The 22,441-nt window shown below is 46.3% G+C and overlaps 1 protein-coding gene across 11 annotated transcripts in view; it reads right to left on the minus strand.

Moving 5' to 3' along the window:
• Positions 1 to 22,441, minus strand: part of TLN2 (talin 2) — a 7,472,684-nt gene that overhangs the window by 5,345,910 nt on the left and 2,104,333 nt on the right. For all 11 annotated transcript variants that reach the window (XM_069624483.1, XM_069624482.1, XM_069624486.1 and 8 more), the window contains one exon: positions 3,525 to 3,653. In XM_069624483.1, coding sequence (XP_069480584.1) covers positions 3,525 to 3,653 — 129 coding nt within the window. The remainder of the gene's footprint in view (positions 1 to 3,524; positions 3,654 to 22,441) is intronic.

Raw genomic sequence — 22,441 nt, forward strand, 5'->3', positions numbered from 1 at the left:
GTTCATAACTGTCCTCCTCGAATATGTGCTGAAAGATGCCCGGTACTCGCATATGCTGATGATCTGGTCATCCTTGACCACACATTTAGTGGCCTACGACGATCGGAAGCTCTTTGGTTATACACAAAGAGGAATCACCTTATAATTAACTTAGAAAGGACCCAAGTAATGTTTTTTACCTGTAAAAAGATTGCACGTGTAAGGCTTGAAGTGAAAGAATTAGTTATATTGTATACTCGCCACTATAGATACCTGGGCATTGATTTTGAGACCATCCATGATTATTCGCTATGATCCAAGCCAGGAAAGTCAGAGCTGCTCAAATTTCAGCTTTGGTCTACCATTTTACCTTGACCCATGGGGGGTTCAGAATATGGGTGGCACGATTACTGTTCCAGTAGGTTCTCACCCCTATGATGGTATATGACCTCGAAGCCCTTCAAAAGATTGATCTCAAGTGGCTACAGGTAGTGGCGGGTAAATTTTGGAAAAATGTTTTGGGCCTCCCTTCCTGTATTCCTATGGCCATTATCAGACTTGAGCTGGGGTTACAATCTCTGAAATCAATGGTTCTTAGGAGAAGGGCTGAACCTTTCTTGAAATTAGACAGCACTTCTCCTAACCAACTTTTGGTATCTTTGTGGCAAGAACTCTGCATGGAACCTAAGAAGTCGTCCTTAAAAATGAATACGGAACATTTTCTGAACACCTTGAGTTGGCGGAACCGATATTGTGAGTTCTCCCCTGCAGTTAAATCCTCTTTGTCAAGGAAAATAGATCTAGGTGATTGGCTAAAAAATTATGCTCACCTGGAACAACTAAAAAAATATCAATTTGTGTAATACATTATGTATACATACAAAAAACCCCAACAATACTTAGATCTTTGCCTGGGAATTAGACTCAGGCGATTTATTTTGTTGGTTAGGATTAACCATCTTCCGGTTTTGGAAAAATACTGGAATTATAAACAAATTACCATCCTCTGAGCGCTGGTGCAGATTATGTGAGGATAAGGAAACTATTGAGTCGGGGAAACATTTACTGACTTGTTGTCCAAAGATGAGAATTACCTATAAAAAATATTATGAGAAGTATGTGCACAATGTAACCACATAAAGGAGGACATTTTGTGGTGGCAGAATTTGAACTCTACCAATTTGAAGTGCCTAATGGCAATGTACAATGTGTGGCTAGTGATCGAGAGGCTATTGGATATTTCAATCTGATATGACTGAACTATTTTATGTTTGAGCTGGAATATAACAAGGGAAGGATGGAATTGAATGTAAAACGGGTACTATGTATGCCTCAGGACCTTTGTATTTTACTTTAGGAATTATGACATGTTTTTAGTAAGTAACATGAGTATTATTTATTTCGAAAATGTAAATTATTCTTCTATTATACTGTCGATATTTTGTATATATTTTATGGAATTATGTGAAAAGTTTATTTTTAAACTGTAACACATTAATACATTTTTATTATTAAGGCCACTGTCGGTACTTGATAAATGTGTCTGTCCTCCTCTGTTATCAGACTTTATGTCAGGGTTTCTTATGTTTGCAGCTTGTTGCTCACATAGTATTTTCCATTTTTTATTAGGTTCTGGTTTGGAACCTTCATAGACTTCCCATCCAGGATTATTCAATTCTCTCCTTCTCAGCTTTCTACAGATCCAATTACATAGGTTTATGGCAAGTAATTCTTCTTGAATGTAGGGACGATGTCCTCTTCTCGTCTTCTGTTGCCCCGGCGACCTTCCACTTCTCCCGTACTCCCCGTTACCTGTCTGTAAACTGGGGAACATTGTGGGCTCTTGCATTTGCTTGGGTGCTCTTCTCCGGTACTGGGTTTCTCCTTCCTTCTGTTCATCGCGCCATTGTCTGCGCCCATCCTTCTACCGTATGCGGAGTGGATGATTGGGAAGCCGCTTGTGTTTCCAATGACTCTTTCGTTCTGCGTGCTCGTTGGTCTCCTGTTCTCAGCTTCCCTTATGCCGTACACAGGCTTTACCTCTTGGAAGCTGCTCACACTTCCAGTTACCTTCTCGGATGGTCTCTGTGTGTTTGGTTGGGTACCCTGCCCAGCACAGTAGACGTGGTCTCACCACCTCCTGCAGCGGACTCTGCTTTCCTGCAGTACAGCGGTTCTCCCATTGTTGGATACTCCGGGTCGCCAGCGTCCCACTCTGGCATTCAGTCACTCATCCAAAATCACAGGCTCTGCAACTGTTCTCTGGTGGTCCTCCTCCAGGTGCACTCACATCAGGGACCTTCCCCAGCATAGGATACTCTCTGCTTCTCAAACTTCCTCCACTCGTCATGTATACAGGACCTCTTAAAGAGATATTCTAATTTCCTTCTTCATGTTGGTAGGTTCCAGCATTACCTTCAGCCAAACAGGTATATTATACTTTGGGCCTCATCACGAGTTGGGCGTTAACCCTTAAATTCGGTGGTAACGCTATTACTGCTGCATTTAAGGGTGCGCCAAATCACAGGCATGGCGGATTTCCCCCCAGCTCTGAGCTGGGGGCAAATCAGCCGCGATTTTGCCGATTTTCAGCGCTATTACCGCCGGCGGTAATAGCGCCAAACATTCCCCATTGGGCCCAATGGGGAATGGGAAATTCCTGAATGGGCCCAATGGGGAATGGGGACTTACCGTTCCGCCAAACCCGCGATCCAGCGCTAATAGCGCTGGGGGGTTTGGCGGAAGGGCTAATATCCCCGGTGGTAATACCGCCAGGGTTAGCGCCCAACTCGTGATGAGGCCCTTTGTATGCTACTAGGCTGTGTGGCTTAGGGATTTCTTCACAGGAAAGGGAGTTCTTGTCTCTCAGTGAGGTCCCATTTGCCCAGACTCCTAGGGTCTATCCGAACCTGCCTTCATGTTATAATGACCCTCTATCGGTAGAGACGCAATGGTGTTTAGTTTGACTGTTAACCGATTTCCTGTGGAAAATAAGTTTAATAAAAATCAAATTGGTAAAAACGAAAGTCCACATATGAGTGAAGATAGTTGGAGTAACAAGACCTATTTGGCATCCTGAGAGGCAGTAGTCGAGGCAGAGGATAAAAATAACCTAAGGGCAATATTATTAGGCTTCACGCTTCAGATTGAATTCTGGTCTCTTCTCTGGTTCGAGTACCGTCCTTGCTCAAACACTATGAGAGAAAGACTATCACCTGCAGGTTTGTGTTACTAGGTCCCACCCATCTCACTGGCAAGTAATTAAAGTCTGAGCACAAAGACAGAACGAGAGGATATAGGGTGTTAAAAGCAGGCAAGAAACTTGTCAATATACTTCATTAGTTGTATATGTTCCTTTCGCATATAATACATTTCCATTCGCCATGTTGTCTGTTAAGTATGTAGCAATAGTTCTACACGAATGAGGCCATTATGGCAATTCTAGTGGCTCCCCAAACATAATATATCCACATACATAAAGCTCCACTCTTTCTTTGTTACAGGAAGGAATACAGGTACCTCAAAGATAAATTGGTTACACTCACAGTTTCTCCTGGCAGTGGTTTCAGTTGGCTGTCTGCAGCTGCTATCTTAGCATCTTGAAGTTCATTCTTTAGTGTCTCGACCATGTGCAGAGCAGAGTCTATTTCCATTGGTCCACAAGCTTCATGAGCCTTTGCACCAAAAGAAAATAACAAAAATGTTAATGCAAAACATGTCTGTGACATTCTGTGATCAAGTCAGAATCACACGCAATAAGAAGTTACCATGAGACTGAGTCTTTAATGAAGCAAAATAATCCTGATGTGTCCCTGTTTGTGGCAATTCAGTAAGACAAAACACTAACATGATCAATTTATCTTAATTACGTTACGTTTTAACAAATGTTCACAAGTGCAGTAACACAAATAGACAATTCTGCATACATACTACTCCATGTTGAGGTTGGGTTCTGTCAGGATGGCGACCAGAAACCAAGAGACGAGACTGATGCACTTAAGATTTTTTAGCAAAGTTTATTTGTTTTAATAAAGAAAACAGCTCTCTGCGGTGTCACACAACAACGTTCCTTCCTCAAAGAAAATCAAAGGCTCTGGGTTCCCCTTACTGCCTCTCACTCTGCAGTCACTAGGTGCAGGTTCTGGGAGGTCTTGAAACCCCTACTCAGTCCTTCCCTAAGATAGCGACAGGAGTAGGATTTGCTCAACTCAATTGTCTGGGAGTTGAAGACTCTAGCTGTTCCACTAAGCTTCACTAGCTGGATTGCATCGGGTTGCCTGCCTCATGTTTTGAAGTCTCTGAGTTGCAGAGTGTGGGAGACTGCTTAGTAGGCCCGACCAATGTTCACTTCCTATTCACAGATCCTTTTTCCTGCACTTGCCCACCTTGCCAATACAACACAAACTCGCACCTCCATCACCTAGACCCTCCCGTTCACATCAGGGACTCCCTCCTAGTCGGATCCCTCTCTTCTACCTGCTTGGTATACTCTCTTCTTCCTTAGTTCTCACCTAACAATTCTTTCCACCTCCTTCCTGACCAGCAATTCCTTTCGACAATCTGACTCCTGTTACCAATATGACCTCCTCCTCCTCTCCTCTGTGTCCAGCCTCAATCTTTCAGTCTAACCATCTTCTTCAGAAATCTTCTGACCACCACCCTGATGACACTAACCTTTGACAATAACTTTCTTCCAACCTCCTGCCTGTGTCCAATCACATATGCATGTTTTCTACTGGCTTCCTTCAAAATTCCACTTCCTTTCTTAGGTGAAGCACCCTCTGCCTTTCCAAAAATGTTATCAATTCTCCCTCTACCAAGATGTAGACCAACCTTCTCCTTAATACAACCACTGACTCCACCAAACTCCTTTCTCCTTCCCTCTCTATTCTCCAACCATTTCTTATACACCTTATTCTCCCCTCTAAGATCCTAACAGCGCTCCACACTTTGCGTTTCTAGTATCCTCCATCAACCTCTAAGCTGCTCCTTCTGGTCCACTGCTCACCCACTGCCTGTCCTTCCAACAGCTAATAAACTGACAGAGTCTGGCTGCTGTGTGTACAGTCCTTCAGCCCCCCAGTCCCTCCCCTGGGTGGGCTCTTAGGGTGGATGGCTGCAGTTGTTTGGGGGGTACTTGTTCTGGATTGACCAAGCACCTCCGTGGCTGGGCCTGTTAAGGTGAGTGGTTTGCAGGAACAGAGGCTATAACAAGAAGGGCAGCCATTTTGAAATTCAGTTCCCATATTGACTTCTGCGTTACTGTCTGAGGTGACAGTCAGTGAGTGCTGTCGGCTCCCTATTTGTGTGCTGCTGAACAGAATTCAGAGAAGAACCTGGTGAGAGGAGGAGCCTTTAAAGCCAGGGGCTTTGGAATGTTGGCATGCCTGGATGACCCACGTGGCTTTGGTAATAAAGGGAGGCCCCACACAGGCACAGGCTGGGATACCTCCAATAAACATTAACAACTGGTGACGAAGGTGGGATCCAGCCCACAGATCCGCCCGACCTAGCGCTCTGTGGGTACGGTGAATACGCCAGTCGGTGGTGGGATGGGGCCCTCCGAGGCAATGGGCAGCTCTGCTGCTGCAGAACAGTGTGGCGGCTGCATGCAGGGTGTGCACCACAGGGTGCTACTTCTCGGATTCAGTGTGTGGCAAGTTGCACTGCTGAACAGAGGCCCACAACGCTCGCTGAACAACAGTGATCAGACAAAAATAATAGCATCTATTAAGGACTGGCAAGTTCCTCTGCAACGTGGGGCCAGCAGCCTCAAGCTCTGCACAACAGCTCTTCAAGGTCTCACATGAGCCCCCTAGCCCCCCAAACATACCAGGGACCAGCACATGGTGGGGGACTGAGAGACAAACTAACACTGCGAGGAAGGACCCACTGGGGGTTGCAGTCCTGGTAGTAAGCGGCCCTCACTGGGTACTCGTTTGGCTACCAAGGAGGGTGGGGGGGGGGTCACAGCTGGTGAACACATGTCCATTGCAACGTGACCCCTGGAAATATCACCAATCATGGATGCTGACTGGGAAGACAGCAGCACAGCCACGCTCCAAGCTACTCCTGGGACCAGCACACGCAGGGATATGCTCAGGAACACAGGCGCAAGGAGCACTGAGGGGCTTTGCGTGGCCCTGAATTTGACATCACAGGTGCGCCAGCAATGTTAGGACCCAGGTGGGACCTGTGGGTTGAGAGGCTGGGGATGTTTTTTGCCACGTCAGGAGAGGATAATGATCAGACGAGGAAGACAATGCTCCTCTTCTACGCAGGGAGTGAGGTACACCAGATATTCAAGTCCCTGCAACCAGGAGACAACTAATATGCGGAAGCAAAAAATGCGCTCCATGCCTACTTTAGACTAATGGTCAATCAGGACTACGAGAGGTTCAGGCTAAGGCACACCAGGACCCGACGGAATCACTGTCGGCGTAACATGCGCGACTGCAACGCCTGCTAATGTCCTGCCATATCAACAACGAGACTGATGAAATACGTGCCCAGATCATCCAAAAATATGCATCGACGGCCCTACGGTGACAGATCCTGAAGGAGCATGATATCCCACTGCAGCTATCCTGGACCTAGGACCGGTACAGGAGCTGTCATTGTCCCGTGCTGCACAGATGGAAGAGCCCTCGAAGGCAAGTTGGGTCCAGATGGTGCGGGCTACGATGGCGAGTGGAGCATTGAAGCCCAGGGGACGGCCCTCACGGGGAGCGAGAAGGCCAAGCGGACCAGCTGATGGTGGTGAGCAAAGGGCGTGTGACAACTGTGGTGGTTCGACGCCCCCACGAGCGAGACTGCCCGGTGATGGGAGAGACCTGCGGCAGGGGCGGCAAGCCCCACCACTTTGCAAGAATGTGCTGAGCACCATGGCCTGGCCAGCAAGCTGCGAAAGCACCACCTACCCTGCCAGACCATAATAAAGGAGAGTTGTGGCACTCATGGCAGAGCAAGAGCCGGCGCTCTTATGCCTGGAGAGAGCAGTAGACATTGGGGATGCATTCTTCATCTAAGTAATCTGCTTGGAGTACATAAGCACTCATCGCAAGCCACAGTGCCTGGTATCTGTGCTGGGGATGGACGTACCAGTGCCCATCAATACAGAGGTTGTCACCATTTGCCGGTGCTGCACCGCCCTAAGATTTGGATTTTCACCTATGGGGGCTCATCGCCCCAACCTCTGTACTGCACGACAACGGGTCGGTGGAGACAGCGCTCTATGTCACTCCCATTGAAAAAGATAAGCTGCTGAGCTGTGCAACGGCCAAGGACCTGGGCCTGGTGCAGTTTGTATTCCAAGTTTATTCAGGTGATGCAGAGTGTCTGTTGGAAACGTTTGCGCACCTAAAGCTACATCATTGAAAGGGTGGAAGACCCACGCCATGGGTGTCCCCCATCGAGGTCGCAGCCAAGCATAAATCCCCGGATGAGGTGAGAATATATGTCGACATGCGTCTATCGAACAGGGCCATCTGCAGAGAGCTCCACGCTTGCACACCCACAACGATATTCTTGCTCATCTGCAAGGGCCCAAGGCCTTCTCAACCCTTGACCTGCATGTGGACTCCATGCCCATCACTACTTTTCTTCCCACATCGGGCTGTTTGGGTACACGTACAAAAGACTACGCTTCTGAGTGTCCTCGGCAGCAGAGGTCTTTCAGCAAACCATCAGGGGTGTTCAGGGAGAGCTCTCCGGAGTCCTGAATGTGAGTAACAATGTGCTCGTCTTCTCAGAATCACACAAAGACCACCTTCCGCGACTGGAAGTGGTCCTGACGGGTCTTGCCACACGGTTTGACGCTCAACAAATGCAAATGCCAGATCATGCAGCCCAAGTTGGACTTCTATGGCTTTGTATTCCACGACAGAGAAAGCTACCGGACAAAAATTGAATGGTGAGTGTCCCGTTAATTGCTAACTGCTAACGCTGGTACACTTAATAATATTGCATGTACAACCTTAGGAGTGGGACAAAGGGGTTTCTCCCTCCCACTTTGGGAATGTTATAAGACTGCTTCATCTCAGACAACAACCTGTTACAAATGGCTCTTGAATTGCCACTTCCTTCATCTCCAGGTGAAGGTACCTTGCGGGACACGAGATCTGTAGTAATGCACACAGGAGCCCCCACTGAATCATCAAGGAGGAGAGCGCAGGGGCAATGTGTTGATCTTGGAAGCAAGACCACGCAGAGCAACAGAGGTTTGAATCTGGGATCCGCGATTAGAAACCAAACTCAAGTACGGTATGAGGTGCGTTATAAAAAAGCAATTAATTAAATAAATAAAGACCGCCAAGAAAGTGAATGACATCAAGATGGCGTCTCCCCAGAGTCGCCCTCGGCAGTGATGAGCTTCCTGGGAGGGTGACCTTTTGTGAGCGATTCATACCCAACTTGGCGACCATCACAGATCCCCTACGGGTGCTCACCAAAAGAGATCAGGAGTGGCATTGGGGGCAGGCAGAAGATGAGGCCTTTTGGAGGTAAAGGCAGCCTTGGTCACCGGCACGGCCATGGCCAACTTCAACCCAGCCCGTGCCACAGAGATCGTCGTTGATGCCAGCCCTGTCGGGCTTGGTGCAGTGCTTCTGCAAGTAGACGACAAGATGGCAAGACGACTGATAGCCTATGCCAGCAAGGCCCTGTTGGACACGGAACGCCGCTACTTGTAGATATAGCGGGAAGAACTTGCGTTCATTTGGGGCTGCAAGCATTTTCACCTCTACAACTCTGGTCACCCTATAACAGTCTAAACCAACCACAAACCGCTCGTCCCAATAATGTCAGGGTCAGAGCCAAGGCCTCCGATTTGTCTGGAATGATGGCTCCTTCAGCTGCAGGAGTATGGGTTACCTTGCTGTTTGGAGCCGGGCCAGACAACCACAGGGACTACCTTTCACCCCAACCTGCTTGCCCGGGAGGTTCTGAGGCCCACGAAGATAAAGGGCCAACAAGGAAGCATCGTCTCCATGATTGCGAGGGCATCTGTTCTCAACACGATGTTGCTGGAAGATATTGCAGAGGCCACCAGGAATGACACAAGCCCTCAGGATCTAATGGCCCAACTGCAAGCGGGCCGGTGGATGTCCTTTTTGTCGGCAGACTAGCATTGGACACCCGAGGCCCAGGCATTTTTGCAGGGGCTGTGGAGGGACCACCCGGAACTGTTGGTAGGGCAAGAAGGTGTCCTGCTGCGAGGAACTCAGTTGGTCATCCTGCTGGCGGTATAGCAGAAGATTCTGGCACTGGCACACATTGGACACCAAGGGGCAAATACCAAGGCTCGGCACCGGGAGAAGGTATGGTTCCCAGACCTGGAATGCAAGGTGGACGACGCCCTGACCAGATGCACCTGGTGGCAAGCAGCTAGACCGATGGCCAGGAAGAAACCCATTGAGTTGCCGGTGAGAGCTACAGCACCATGGAAGGTGGATTTCGGAACAGTGCTGCAGTCTGAGCATTTTTTGGTAGTGCTCAATGAATTTTCAAGGTACCTGTTCGTCCAGTTTGTGCGGCCATGGAGGTGACTCCGGTGCTTGAGGAGCTCTTCGCTGCCAATGGAATCCCAGAGTCTGTGAGGTCGGACAATGGACTACCCTTCCAGGGGACGGAGTTTGAACGGTTCCTACAGTTCTATGGCATCACTCATGAATGCATCACTCCTTGCTGGCCCCGTGCAAATGGGAATGTGGAGTGGTTCATGAGGTATAAGGAACTCATGGTGGCAACAGTAAAGACAGACAAGTGATCACAGTTCAAGGGTGTTTATTAAACTGAATATGCAGGTTGGAAAAACGCCTAATCTAAACCTAAAGCTAAGATGGGAGCAGGCTACGACCATCAATTGAAAAATAAGGCAGTCTTAGTGGCTTCTTGTCAAATAAAAAGGCCTATACTAAAAAAGGTTCACTAGGAAGAAAAGAAGTGTTCTCAAATGATAAGTCAGGATGGAGTAACTAGTGGCCTCCCTTCCCCACGTTTTGAGCACGGGATAAGGTGGGTCTCCTGAGCGCAGCACACTCTCAAGCTTTCCCAGCACGAGACGACAGTTCCGTTCTCAGCTATCAGGACCGTCGATGGTCAAGTCTCTTTTCTCTTGAAAGTTTCTTGCCTTCGAGGACCTGATGTTTTCAAAATAACAAATAAAAGTTCCTTTTTTAAGTGGACATTGGGGGGTGATATTTCACCGCTGTATCCCCCTCTTGAACGTCAGCCTCCGTCCATCATGCCTCTCGAGACAAGAGAAAAAGAAGTGGGAGAAAATCACATGTGTCACAACCTTTACGATGCTTAGTCATTATCTAAGAAGATCTATTCTCCAGAACTGGAATATTTTGAGAACTGATAGTTTCCAACTGGAAAAACCAAGGTTTGCCTTTAAGAGAAGTAAAAATCTAAAACAGTGATTTGTGCATACATATGAGGAACCTCAGGAGAAATCTCAATCCCAGACCACCCTAGGGGCATTGCCACCGGTTACGGGGCATTTTAGGTGTGGTAAATGTTCTTACAAAACACATGAAGGAGATCGATTTATATGGTCTTCACTGGAAATTCAATACCTTTACAAATTGCCTAACTAAATGGTTATCATATGCCCATGCGGGCTAATATATATTGAAAAATCCAAAAGGGAGATCCGGCAGCGGGTGTGTGAACATAGGTCCTGTATTAAAAATCTAGTGGCGGATAAACCTATGGTGGCCCACTTTAAGGCCAAATCACATTGATTTATTCTGGTTTGTTATTCAGAGAACTAAGTGCCCTCCTCGGGTGGAGACCGGGATTTGATTTTGAGGAAAATTGAACAAAAATTGATTTATAGACAGGATTCCGTCAATGAAGGCCTTAACATATTCATTGAGTGGAACCTGTTTCTACATTAAGAAGATGTGTACTGTATGAAAATGTTTGCAATGCGCAGCTAACTCAATTATCTTTTCTCATTAGTGTGGTAATTTGGGCCATCCAATGACATAGCCTTCTTTCCCCAAAAAGTTTTGTCCATAAAGTTTTATAATACATTTTTATTTCTAAACAGCATTCATTGTATTATGTCCCCATATGGGTCGCATACTGGGTGATAACTGCTGCTGATGACACGAGCTAGGCGTTGGGCTCCAATGTGTTTAGATACTATGATATATGATAGTTTATTTATATAGCCCCAATACACACTGTCTTTCAAAGCGCTTCACAGAAAGGGAGGGAACAAGGGAAAATACAATGACATTCTTACAGGCCATGAACAACAAGAATGTGAAATTAGCTATCGTACTCGGGCTGACGACTTTCAGATAGTGCAAGAGCTAAAACACAGATAGGAAGGAAATGGGAAACAGACAGGTGACTACCGTACTAGGCCTGACGACATTTCTGGTAGAGCCAGAAATTAACAAGAGGTGGGGGAGGGGGGGGAGGAGAAAGGAGGGAAGAGGAACAAAATAAGTGACTATCGTACTAGGCCTGATGACATTTCAGATAGTGCTGGGGGGATGAAGTAAAGGGAGGGAGGAGACAAACATTTGTTGCTATCATACTAGGTCCAGGGACACTTCTAATAGAGTAAGTGCATAGGAAAAAGTAAAGGAGGGTGGGAAGAGAGAGGGAGAAGGGAGAGGAGGAGAAAACAGAGAACATAACAGAGAATAAAATAGTAATATATATATATATATACATATATATATATAAAACGCATGTGCCAACCTTCAAGCTGTATTTCTGTGAGGTTCCAATACATCTGAATGTCGGTCAGTGGGACTGCATCACTGTTCTCATCTGAGGCTGTTCACTACAGTGAGCACGGTACATCAGGGTTAATCAACACTTGCCACTGTATGTGTTGACTGTGCATGTCGATAGTCAATAAAGTTGTGGATTGACATCGACAGTCACGTCAAGCAGCCCTTTCCAAAATGAGGCTGCGCAGTACCTTAAGTAATTAGTGTGCATGCGCGCATTTGCAGACCAGCTGCAGAAGGGGACTGGCACCGCGTGGGTGCTGCTCGGAGAAAATCTGGTCGATCCCCCTCTGAGGAAAACTACAGATACCAGAAGGCCATACAAGTTCCGCCATGATAGGTCAAAGCGGTCATACAGGAGGTCAAGCAAAATCCATGTACAGTCGAAAGCCTTGACCTAAGAACTATAAAGAAAGCAAGCAAAATGAATCCCGCCACATGAGGAAGCAAGGAAAGTGAATCCCGTAAACATTTAAAGTAAATAGGAATGTGAAGTTAGCAAGAGTGAACCCGGAAGAGGGATGTTGACAAAAAGGAGGCAAAGTCTAAAGTCCCAAGAAACAGTGTGTTGACAAAGGAGAACCTGGCCGAGGGATGTTCACTGGAACTGTTTAAAAAAGACATTAAGATTTAAAAGTGAAAAGACAAGCCATAGTGAACCCGGAGGAGGGAGGCTGAAAGTATAAAGGGGTCCAAACACTAACGAGGGAGATCCAAGGGGTGAAAAGTGATCACCAGAAGATTTCTGAAAGTGAGAAACATTGCAATAAAAGGGTAAGGGAAGTGTCCTGGGTTTTAGATTATCCTAAATGCCCCCTGGTAAAATGAGAATGCGCAATCTCCACTACGACCTTTCGGTGACTCTGGGAATTACCAATTGCATTTTTACTAAACCTTCTGTGAGGTTTCCCTTCTATAAAGCAATCCTTGCTTTAAGAAGAAAAAGGTAATCCCTTTCTTTAGGCTGTCTTCTACTGAAATTGCTTGTAGAAAAGCTTCAGCAAGAGTTGGATCATTTCGCTGGGCGAAGGCTAGATCGGGATAGATGGTGGGCTCTGCTCCCTTCCTTTCTTTGATGTTAAGAGATTTATCAGCTTCCTCAAAGCCTAAGTTACCTCTCTCTCTTTTAACTGGCTCACTTTCTTTAAACTGAGCAAATGGCGCTCTTTCCAAAATTCCTTGGGCAATTTGATCTCCCTGATGTCCCTCAAAAGGGATCTCGCCATGATTTTGTAAGAGAACCTTCACATCTCCCCGAAGGTTGGGATAAATAATGCCTGCTAAGACGTCTATCCTGAACTTCCACGCTAAGCCAGATTTTGGGGCCAATCGAATGTAGCACAGCAGAAGGGGTATCAAAACCAAGTCCGTAGGAATCATTCCTCTTTTCCTAGGGGGATAATTGCTTCCCTACTGCTACAGATATCAAACCCTATTGATTCCTTGGTGACGATGGAAGGGTTAGTGGTTTCTGACTACGTTTTTGAATTTGTAGCATTCCACAATTAGTTTAAATTGAGTCACATCCCACTAACACCATATGTAAGGAACTCATGGTGGCAACAGTAAAGACAGACAAGTAATCACAGTTCAAGGGTGTCTATTAAACTGAATATGCAGATTGGAAAAACACCTAATCTAAACGAAAAGCTTAGATGGGAGCAGGCTACGACATCAAATGAAAAATAAGGCAGCCCCAGTGGCGACTTGTCAAATAAAAGGGCCTATACTAAAAAACCTATTGCCAATCCTTACAACTAATACCTAAAGAATGTGGGATAATGTTCACAAGAAAGAAAATAAGTGTTCTCAAATGATAAGTCAGGTTGAGTAATCAGGGGTCTCCCTTCCCACGTTTTGAGCAGGGGACAAGGTTGGACTCCTGAGCACAGCACACTCTCAAGCTTTCCCAGCACAAGACAACAGTTACGTTCTCAGCCATCAGGACCATCAATGGTCAAGTCTCTTTCCTCTTGAAAGTCTCTTGCCTTCGAGGACCTGATGTTTTCAAAATAACAAATCAAAGTTCCTTTTTTAACTGGACGTTGGGGGATGACCTTTCACCCCTGTATGCCCCTCTTGAATGTCAGCCTCCCTCCGTCGGATTCACTATGGCTTTCCTTTCATTCATGAATCTTAATGTCTTTTTAAACAGCTCACTGTGGACTTCCCTCTGTCGGGTTCACTCGTGTTAACAAAATGTTCATCAGGACTTTAGAGTTTGCCCCTTTCCTTCGGCATCCCTCCGTCACCTTCACTCTTGCCAATTACATACAATTTCTTCGACTTTCTTACTAATCAGGATTCACTTCCCTTAGCTTTTAAACTTCGGCTGGTCAAAGACTTTCAACTGTACAGAGGATTTTACTAGACACCTGTATGACCACTCTGACCTATACCTATTTCTCGCCCTGTTCCCAAAGCCTTCTGGTAACGGTAGTGTCAACAATAGGGTAGTCGCCTAGAGTCTCTCGAGTGAGCACCCATGTGGTGATGGACTCCTCTGCAGCTGGTTTTCCCTTTAATGTTCCCAGTTCTTTGAACTTTCCTTAAACGTACTGCTTTGTGACTTTCATTCAACACAGTCAGGTTTCTCATCGGCTCTCCCTCGACTCACCGGCTGTGATAAACTGCTTCACTTCTCTTATCTCTGAAGTCAAGGCCAGAACCACGGTGGCAAGAGTCTCTCCCTGACTTGGTTATCAGCCAAGGACGGCCCTGTGTATTGTTGATATCTGATGCAACACACGCTGGCTATTGTTCGCACTTACAATTCCTTCCATGGAGGCTTTGCCGGCTTGGGCCAGAAAGGGCAAGGTCGCTTCTCTCCCAGTCGCCCTTTCAGTTCTTGCCGCCTTTCTCCTCCTCTTGAACTGCTGTTCTTGGATAGCTGAATCATTGTGTGGTCTGCCTTGCTCGACCTGTGCTCTTGTGCTCCACCTTTTATCCCTGTGGTGAAGGGAAAGTGCTGTCAGGTGAATGTGTGGTTCTGGTGAATTGCCTGACTTTGCCTGGCCCTTGCATTGGGACATGTCCGATAAACAGCTTGGGTGGCAGTCTGTTGTCTGTGGTGTGTGAAAGTGTTTGTGTCAGAAAAGGGGGGCAGTGTTTTTGAATATCCTACGTGGTAGGATGGGGAAAAGGTGTTGAAAGAAGGGGATACCGCGTCTCACCCATCAGTATCCCACTTCCACTCCCCAAGGACCCCCATCAAATTGATCCTCCCTCACTGGTCTATCCCCAGGAACTGGATCCAATAGCGATGGCCGTGTCCTGGCCACCTGGATGACAGGTCCCTGGGGACTAGTTAGGGAGACACCTTCAGGTTTCCCACAGAGGACACTAAATAAGGCATTCAGGATCACGGTTGACAAAGAGCAACCCCTTCACTTCGCGCTCATGTTGTTTTTGATGGCATGCCGGACGACACTGCATGCATCCACCAGGATGTCCCAGACTGAAGTCTTTCTAGGGCGCAAAGTTGCCTCACTGATCCCGGAACACTAGTCTCAGAGGATGACAGAGGCAGACCCGGCTCAGTGGCGAGAGCAACAGGAACAGGCCAATGGGCGCAAGTCTTTCAGACGATGGCTGGGCGCTGGTCCAATGGCAGTCAGTGACTCTGTATTGGCAAGAACTAGGAACCCCATTCACAAGCTGTGCCTCCCACATAAAACAGCACTGTGGACGGTCATGAGGAGAAAAGGGTTCATTCTTATGGCACAACGTGTACGTGAACTGATGACAAGGAACTCCAGCTGGTTCAAGCAGGTGCCGCAATCCGCAGCGCCATGCGAGGAGGATATGGACGTCCCGAGCATACAGAGCCCCACGACCAGGAGGTCGCCTCGGAGTTCCAGAAAAGAGGTACCTACATCGAGGGGAGCAGAGACCCCTGTAGAGACTCAAGGACTATGCGCTGGAGTAAGGAACGCCAGAGAGAGAGACTGACTGTAGTGTATCCTTTAATTGTCACTGTTGTTGTTTGGGGGAGGTTTGATGGGATGTTGTAACATGGGCAATTACGTAAGTCAGGTGACGAACCACGTGGCTTTGGTAACAAATCCCTGCCTGTGCCCAGGCACAGGCAGGGATAACTCCAATAAACCAACACTCGGCTGCGTGACTTTCTTGTGCCTGCAGATTGCAGAAACTCAAAGAACAAGGCAGACAGATGGTGTCACTGAAGAGTTATTTATAATTTGAAGTAGATCTAAACCACAGGTGAGTGGGAGTGAAACTGACAAGGCTGTTTGCGTTGTGTTCACCTGACAGCGTGGCAGTGTGGCGAGTTTGTTGAGTGAAGTGAGGAAGCCACCAGAGAAAAATTGAATGGTGAGTGGCCCAATAATTGCTAACTGCTGGTACACTTAATAAGATTGCATGTACGATCTTAGGCGTGGGGCAAAGGGGTGTCTCCCTCCAACTTTGCAAATGTTACAAGACTGCTCCATCTCAGACAACAACCTGTTACAAATGGCAATTGAATTGCCACTGTCTTTATCTCCAGGTGAAGGTACCTTGCGGGAAAAGATCTGTAGTAATGCACACAGGAGCCCCTACTAAATCAACAAATACAAAGCAATTAACAAATAATAAATAACGGGGATAAAATCCAAATTTAAAATAACTGCATATTTTACAGCTTCCCTCGCCTCCCTCTCTCATTGCAGTAGAAGTCCATCTCCTCTGTGTTTGGAACAGGACGACCAACAAGAGGTTGAAAGTATTCCTCAACACTGAAATCTGCTGCCGAGCACGACTCACAGGACAAGAGAGGAGGTGAGGTCAGCGGATAAATCATGTGCCGAACATGAGTATGTGCATTTGATATCAGATGACAGACTTGCTTCCCCTAAATTAACAGAAATGTCACTCTATGATTCTGACTTAACAGAAATGTCACTCTATGATTCTGACTCATTTATAACTAATATGTCCTCGCCCGCTATGCGACAGCCCAGACGCCTTTCAGCAATGTGGAGGCACGTCAATCCTGCGGTGGAGGAAGTTAGTAATGCAAGCAATAGTACACTTAAGGAAATAAATCCAGTCCGATAAATATTGGTATTACTATATGAAGGGTTGAAAGTTGAGTCGAAAAAACAAACAAACAAACACTGCTGGAGTACCTTCTTTTTAAATTTAATAATATAGGGATGCAAAATTAGATTAAAACCTTCCTCAACTTTAAACATCAAGAACCGCTGCAAGAAACAATGGCAATAATAGAGCAGCGAATTGCTCATGAAAACGAAATAGAAATGGAATCCCTGTGTGCCCAAAAATCCTCCAAATGTGCCAAATAGGAAGATTACCCTCTTTGAATTCATTCAAGTGGGGGAGGAAAACTTAAAAAAGGTCAAGGGTGATGACCCTTACAGAACCAATCAAGACCCTACCCCTACTAATTCAGGGGATAGAAGAATATGGAGCAATATCCGGACTACAAATAAATAAACAAAAATCGTCGGTAATGGCCCTGGCGGGAGATATAGATGAGATATACGAGACTACAAAAGACCTACAACTACAAACGGCCATAGAAGGCTTGAGATACCTGGGAGTGACATTGACTCCAACCATGAAAAACCTCTACAAGGGGAACTACATGAAACTCCTAGACGACGTTAAAAGAGATCTGGACAGATGGAACCCGTTGTCAATCTCTTGGTGGGGCAGAATAACGGTCATTAAAATGACGATCCTTCCCAGACTGCTGTATTATTTCCAAGCTCTCCCCACTCGAATACGGAAGACCTTCTTCAAGTCTCTCACCAAAACAATAACAGGGCAAGTCACCGAGATTGTCACAACAGGCCCTCACGGCGCATAAAGCAGATGGAGGTATGGTGCTCCCCCACTTTAGGAAATACTACGAGGCGGCACAGTTATGGGTCCTAAACAAATGGATCACAGACTCATCAGAAAAATGGTGGGAAGCTCAGGATAGAGCAGTAGCAAGATCAAATTTGCGACACCTCCTATGGAGGAAACCCGAGCACAGACACCAAAACATCAAAATAAGTGAAGTAATGAGCACCACCATGGAAATTTGGAACAAAGCAACCAAAAAAGAAACGCTCACGATAGACCCAGCCCCATTCATACCAATGTTTGATAACCCAGACTTCTCCCCAGACGTGGAAAAAGGAACATTCCAGAAATGGCGAGACGCGGGCTGCACAAAAGTGGGAGACATGTTCGAGGGACAGCAGATCTGAACATTCGCAGACTGCCAGGAGCAGCTGGGCCTCACGGAAAAGAACAGGTTCCAGTATGAACAAATCCTCCACTGGCTCACAACGCCAAGAATCACCAAGGCATTGACAAGGGATCTCACTCCATTTGAGACATACATGCTGACCCAGACGGGTGAAAGGAAATTCGTATCCACCCTATACAAATTCATAAACGTCCAGGAAGAAAACATAACATGGCACTACATGAAAAAATGGGAAATCACGCTAGGAAAACAAATTGCGAGGGAACAATGGACATACCTCTGGTTAATAATCCCAAAATGGACACGAGCGATACAAACGAGGGAAGCATGGACCAAAGTAATGATCCAATGGCATTACACCCCGGAAAGACTGCACAAAATGTTCCCAACTGTACAAGGGAAATGCTGGAGGGGATGTGACACAATGGGAACATGGAGACACATCTGGTGGGACTGTAAAGAACTACAACACTTTTGGGTGGAAGTGAGGAAGCAAAAGCAAGAACTGTTCAAAGGCACAGATAACCTAGCAGAAGAAGTATGGATGTGTGGAATGTGGCCCCCTCGAGATAAAACTCTCACCAAGACGCAAAAACAGAACTTTATGGGCCTTCTAATAGCTGCGTGGCTAGCAATCGCGCAGAAATGGAAACAAAAGACCCCTCCAACCACACAAGAATGGCTCCACAGGATATGGACTTATGTAGAAATGGAGAGAATCACATATAATCTCCAACGGACTGGGGAGACGCCATTGAATACCTGCAAAGCGACTACATGCTCCAATGGTGTCCTCACACCCTACGTATACTGGACATGTTCACAGGCTAAGATTGATCCATCTAGGGAACGCAGAAGTACAGCAAGAATGACAACCGGTGGGGAGGGAGGGGGGTGGGAAGGGGGTTGAGAGGGGACTATGTTGAGTCCCGATGTTTCATGTTTAAAGAAATGCCAATAAAACATTTTGAAAAAAAAAGGTCAAGGGGGACTCTGGTAAACAATATAACGAGGATCTAGGGAACAAGCCTGACCACATGGTAATTGCAAATTCAGATGATCCTGAAACTTCTGCTATAATTGTGGTAGAAAATACTCAACCAGCAGATTCTGCAAGACAACAGCTTGGAAAGCGAAACAAAGAAAAAGAAGAGAAAGTTAAGGTGCCAATCATTGGAAAGTCAGGCGAGTGAGCATCCAAAAAAAAATTATTTAAACAATCATTCAGGAAATTCAAGAGAACCCTTTAAAATCAACCCTCAGTAATTTCTATTTTGAGATCCCAACAAGCAAAGCAGCCTGCGAAATTCCAGAAATGCTCCACTAAGGTGAAGCACACTCTACCTGAAACAAATGCAGAAGAGATGACTGGTGGGGTAAACGATATGCCGGCAACTGACATGCGGATGTCCTGGGCAAGTGAGCGCAAGGACACAATTGGCAAAACATCCACTCAATTCTCAGGTCCCTTGCACATAACATCAGGGGACTAGGGTAATAGGTCTGCATTCCTAGCCGTTCAGATGGAGGAAGTGGGTGTGGACGCAAGGTTGTTCATTGGCCCACAATGTGGGGCTGCCACAGGACTGGTGAGAAATTAGTATGAATGTCCCCTAAACTCTGTCTCAAATACTGGGTGTCAGCAGGAATCGCAAGCGACACCAGCGATTTTGCTTCCATTTAAAACAGCAATTTTGGCAGAAGCGAAAATGCTAGGAGATGGCAGATTTTATAAGGAGGTTCTTATCAATGGTCCAGTCTTTCACATCACAGGCTATCCTTCTGTGACCTCTGATAGTAAAAAAGCCAATAATGAGCCTTTATGCATCATGGAAGTAGAAAGAATGCACATCCAATGAGAAGTGCTGAGTATCCTGAAAGGGGTGAGGAGCACAGACTATCCCAAAGAACACACAGATGTTATCACGGAGAGTAGAGTGGAAGTGTCACTTGACGGCAACAGGCATTCAAATATCTTTGCCCTGGAACCAGAACCACACTTCATATTTGTGGAATGTCTATTGCTAGAGTACAGAGATGTGAATTTAATTAGATCTAACATCGTGAGGCCCTTTGACTCAGTTGCATATCTGTGTGCCATTTCCACTAATGACATAGCCACAGTGGATTTTGTGGACTTATACCATAGTGACCGGATCTTGCTTTACATTAAATCAAAGGTGGTTTTCGATTTACAACCTTCAGGAGATCCAAGCGTTAAGACAAGTGGGTTTTGATGCTACACCATATTGTCAGTCATCAGAGAAAAAGGCATTTGGAACAAGGGATTTATACCCAGGTCTAACAACAACAGCGAGAAGTTCTGTAGTAAATAATCCCTCCGAAGTTGGTAGTAAAGCAACCTTGTCATAAGCTCTGTCCAAAGAAAGTCACAGTGAGCAAGACTGGTCTTGGGTAGGTGGGGCCTGGAATGGCCCTAGGAGAGATTATTGGAAGAATCAGCAATTTTGGAAGAAGTGCCAGATTATCCCTACTCTCGTCGAACACAAGGGGTCATAACAAATTGTTTACAGACCCAGTACTGGGAGAAAAACTCAGACAGCACGCCATTGTACTCCTGCATGACACATGGTTACGAATGCAAATGAAGCTTTTTAGGTGGGGTCACTCCTTGCATCGTGTAGGCCTCCAATATCGTTGCAACCATCCAAACCATGCAAAAGGCTATGGATGGCTTTTTGGCTGCGGCCTACGGTGTATTTTTGCTCAATCTTACAAAGAGTTGTGTTATTTTGTGCACATTCTTAGTTCTATCCATGTAGAATGTTAGCGTCCTGGCAAGGTCCACGGTATGTAGTGTCTTTTCAGTTTCCAAGCTGGGTGAAGGAAAAAAACACTGGTAACGAAAGCTCTTCATTCAGGTGAAAACTGCTAACAATCTTAGGAAGGAGTGTAGTTTTTTTTTTTTTAGCACTACATTGTCCTTGTGAAAGACAATCTATGGGTCCTCCACACATATAGCCTGCAGTTTGGAGATCCTCTGAGCAGATGTGATGGCCACAAGAAAAGCCACTTTCAGTGTAAAGCATTTCAAGTAGGTTTATCCATGAGAGATGACAGTACAATGTTAATATCCCATGGGCTTTGAGGTTTTCTCCTTTGGGGATAACGTTTTATCAGTCCACTCAAGTGCCTCCTAACCATATGGTTTGACAATGAGACCATCCTGTCATTCTGATTTAGATAAGCACTTATGGCTGCTAAATAGGTCCTACAGTAGACCACCGATACTCCCGATTTTGTGAGCTCTGTAATTAAAGTTAGGACGTCATCCTGTGAGGCTCCTGAGGGTTCTTTTGCATTGCTAGATACCAATGGCAGAAACGTATCCACTTAAGAGTTTATTGAATCTGTGATGAATCTGATGATGGCATCATTCCTTTTCCTGGTTTAGCCTCTTCTCATGTGGCCAGGGAAAGGCAACCAATACCTAATCCTGGCCCTGGGGGTGGCTATATGAGGGAGGACCACACGTGGGGACGCGACCCTCAGGGGGATACCGCTGCATCATCAGAAACAGTCACATACCCCGCATTCCCTTTTAGGGATGTTCCCTCTCTGCTGTGATGGCATATTGTGGCACACTCCCTGAACCTCTAACCAAGTCAACTTCAAGTATTGCACAATACCCCCTAAAAGCTAAGTTATTAACAAGTGAGAAGAGGAAGAGGCAGGGAGCAGTAATGAGATCTCCCAATGAAGTTCAATGTCACCTTTCTCAACGTCACATCAGAAGCAATACAACGAGACGAAAAAGAGGAGAAGAGTGATGATGATCACTCTCCATGAGAACCAAGAGCAACGGTCTAGTATGTGGGAAAAGACTGTTGGCCTGACATAGTTTAAAACCATGCCGGAAAGAGGAGCAGTGGGTTCTCCACCTCATGGCAGAGCAAGGTACCGGCAACGGTGCACGAGTCCGGACAGCTACGAGGTGCGAGAAGGCAGCCCGTGAGCAACACGCTTTGGAGAGGCTCGCAGGACGCAGAGCGTGAGGAAGCAAGTTGTGCTTCCTGAAGGCTGCAGAGGCTGGGACACCAGCCAGAGTGCAGCCGCTTACCGAAGACGCAGCAGCAACAGGCAGAGTCGCAGGGGCCGGAGAAACACCTGACTTCGAGTCAGGAACACAAAGAAGCCATATACAGAAAGCCAGTGAGCCCAGGGAAAGGGTCGGGACGCTGAAGCACTGCTGGCCAGTGGCACGAAGGCCGTAGACAGCGGGGCTGGGGCCCTCAACACTAACTTGGGGAACACCAAGGAGGGAAACCACAGAGATACATTGCATGTTTAACCATAGTGCAAAGGTCTACCAAATAATTTTAAAACAAGCAGAATGAACAGATGAAAAGTACTGAACATACATTAATGATAATATGAGCAGATGAGAAGTACTGATTTGCAATGTTCTAATTGTTTATTTGTACAGCACTTATAGACAAGTGAAGTGGTTCAAAGC

The sequence above is a fragment of the Ambystoma mexicanum genome, chromosome 11, assembly GCF_040938575.1.
Source record: "Ambystoma mexicanum isolate Mex_15411 chromosome 11, UKY_AmexF1_1, whole genome shotgun sequence".
In the NCBI taxonomy this organism is placed as follows: Eukaryota; Metazoa; Chordata; class Amphibia; order Caudata; family Ambystomatidae; genus Ambystoma; species Ambystoma mexicanum.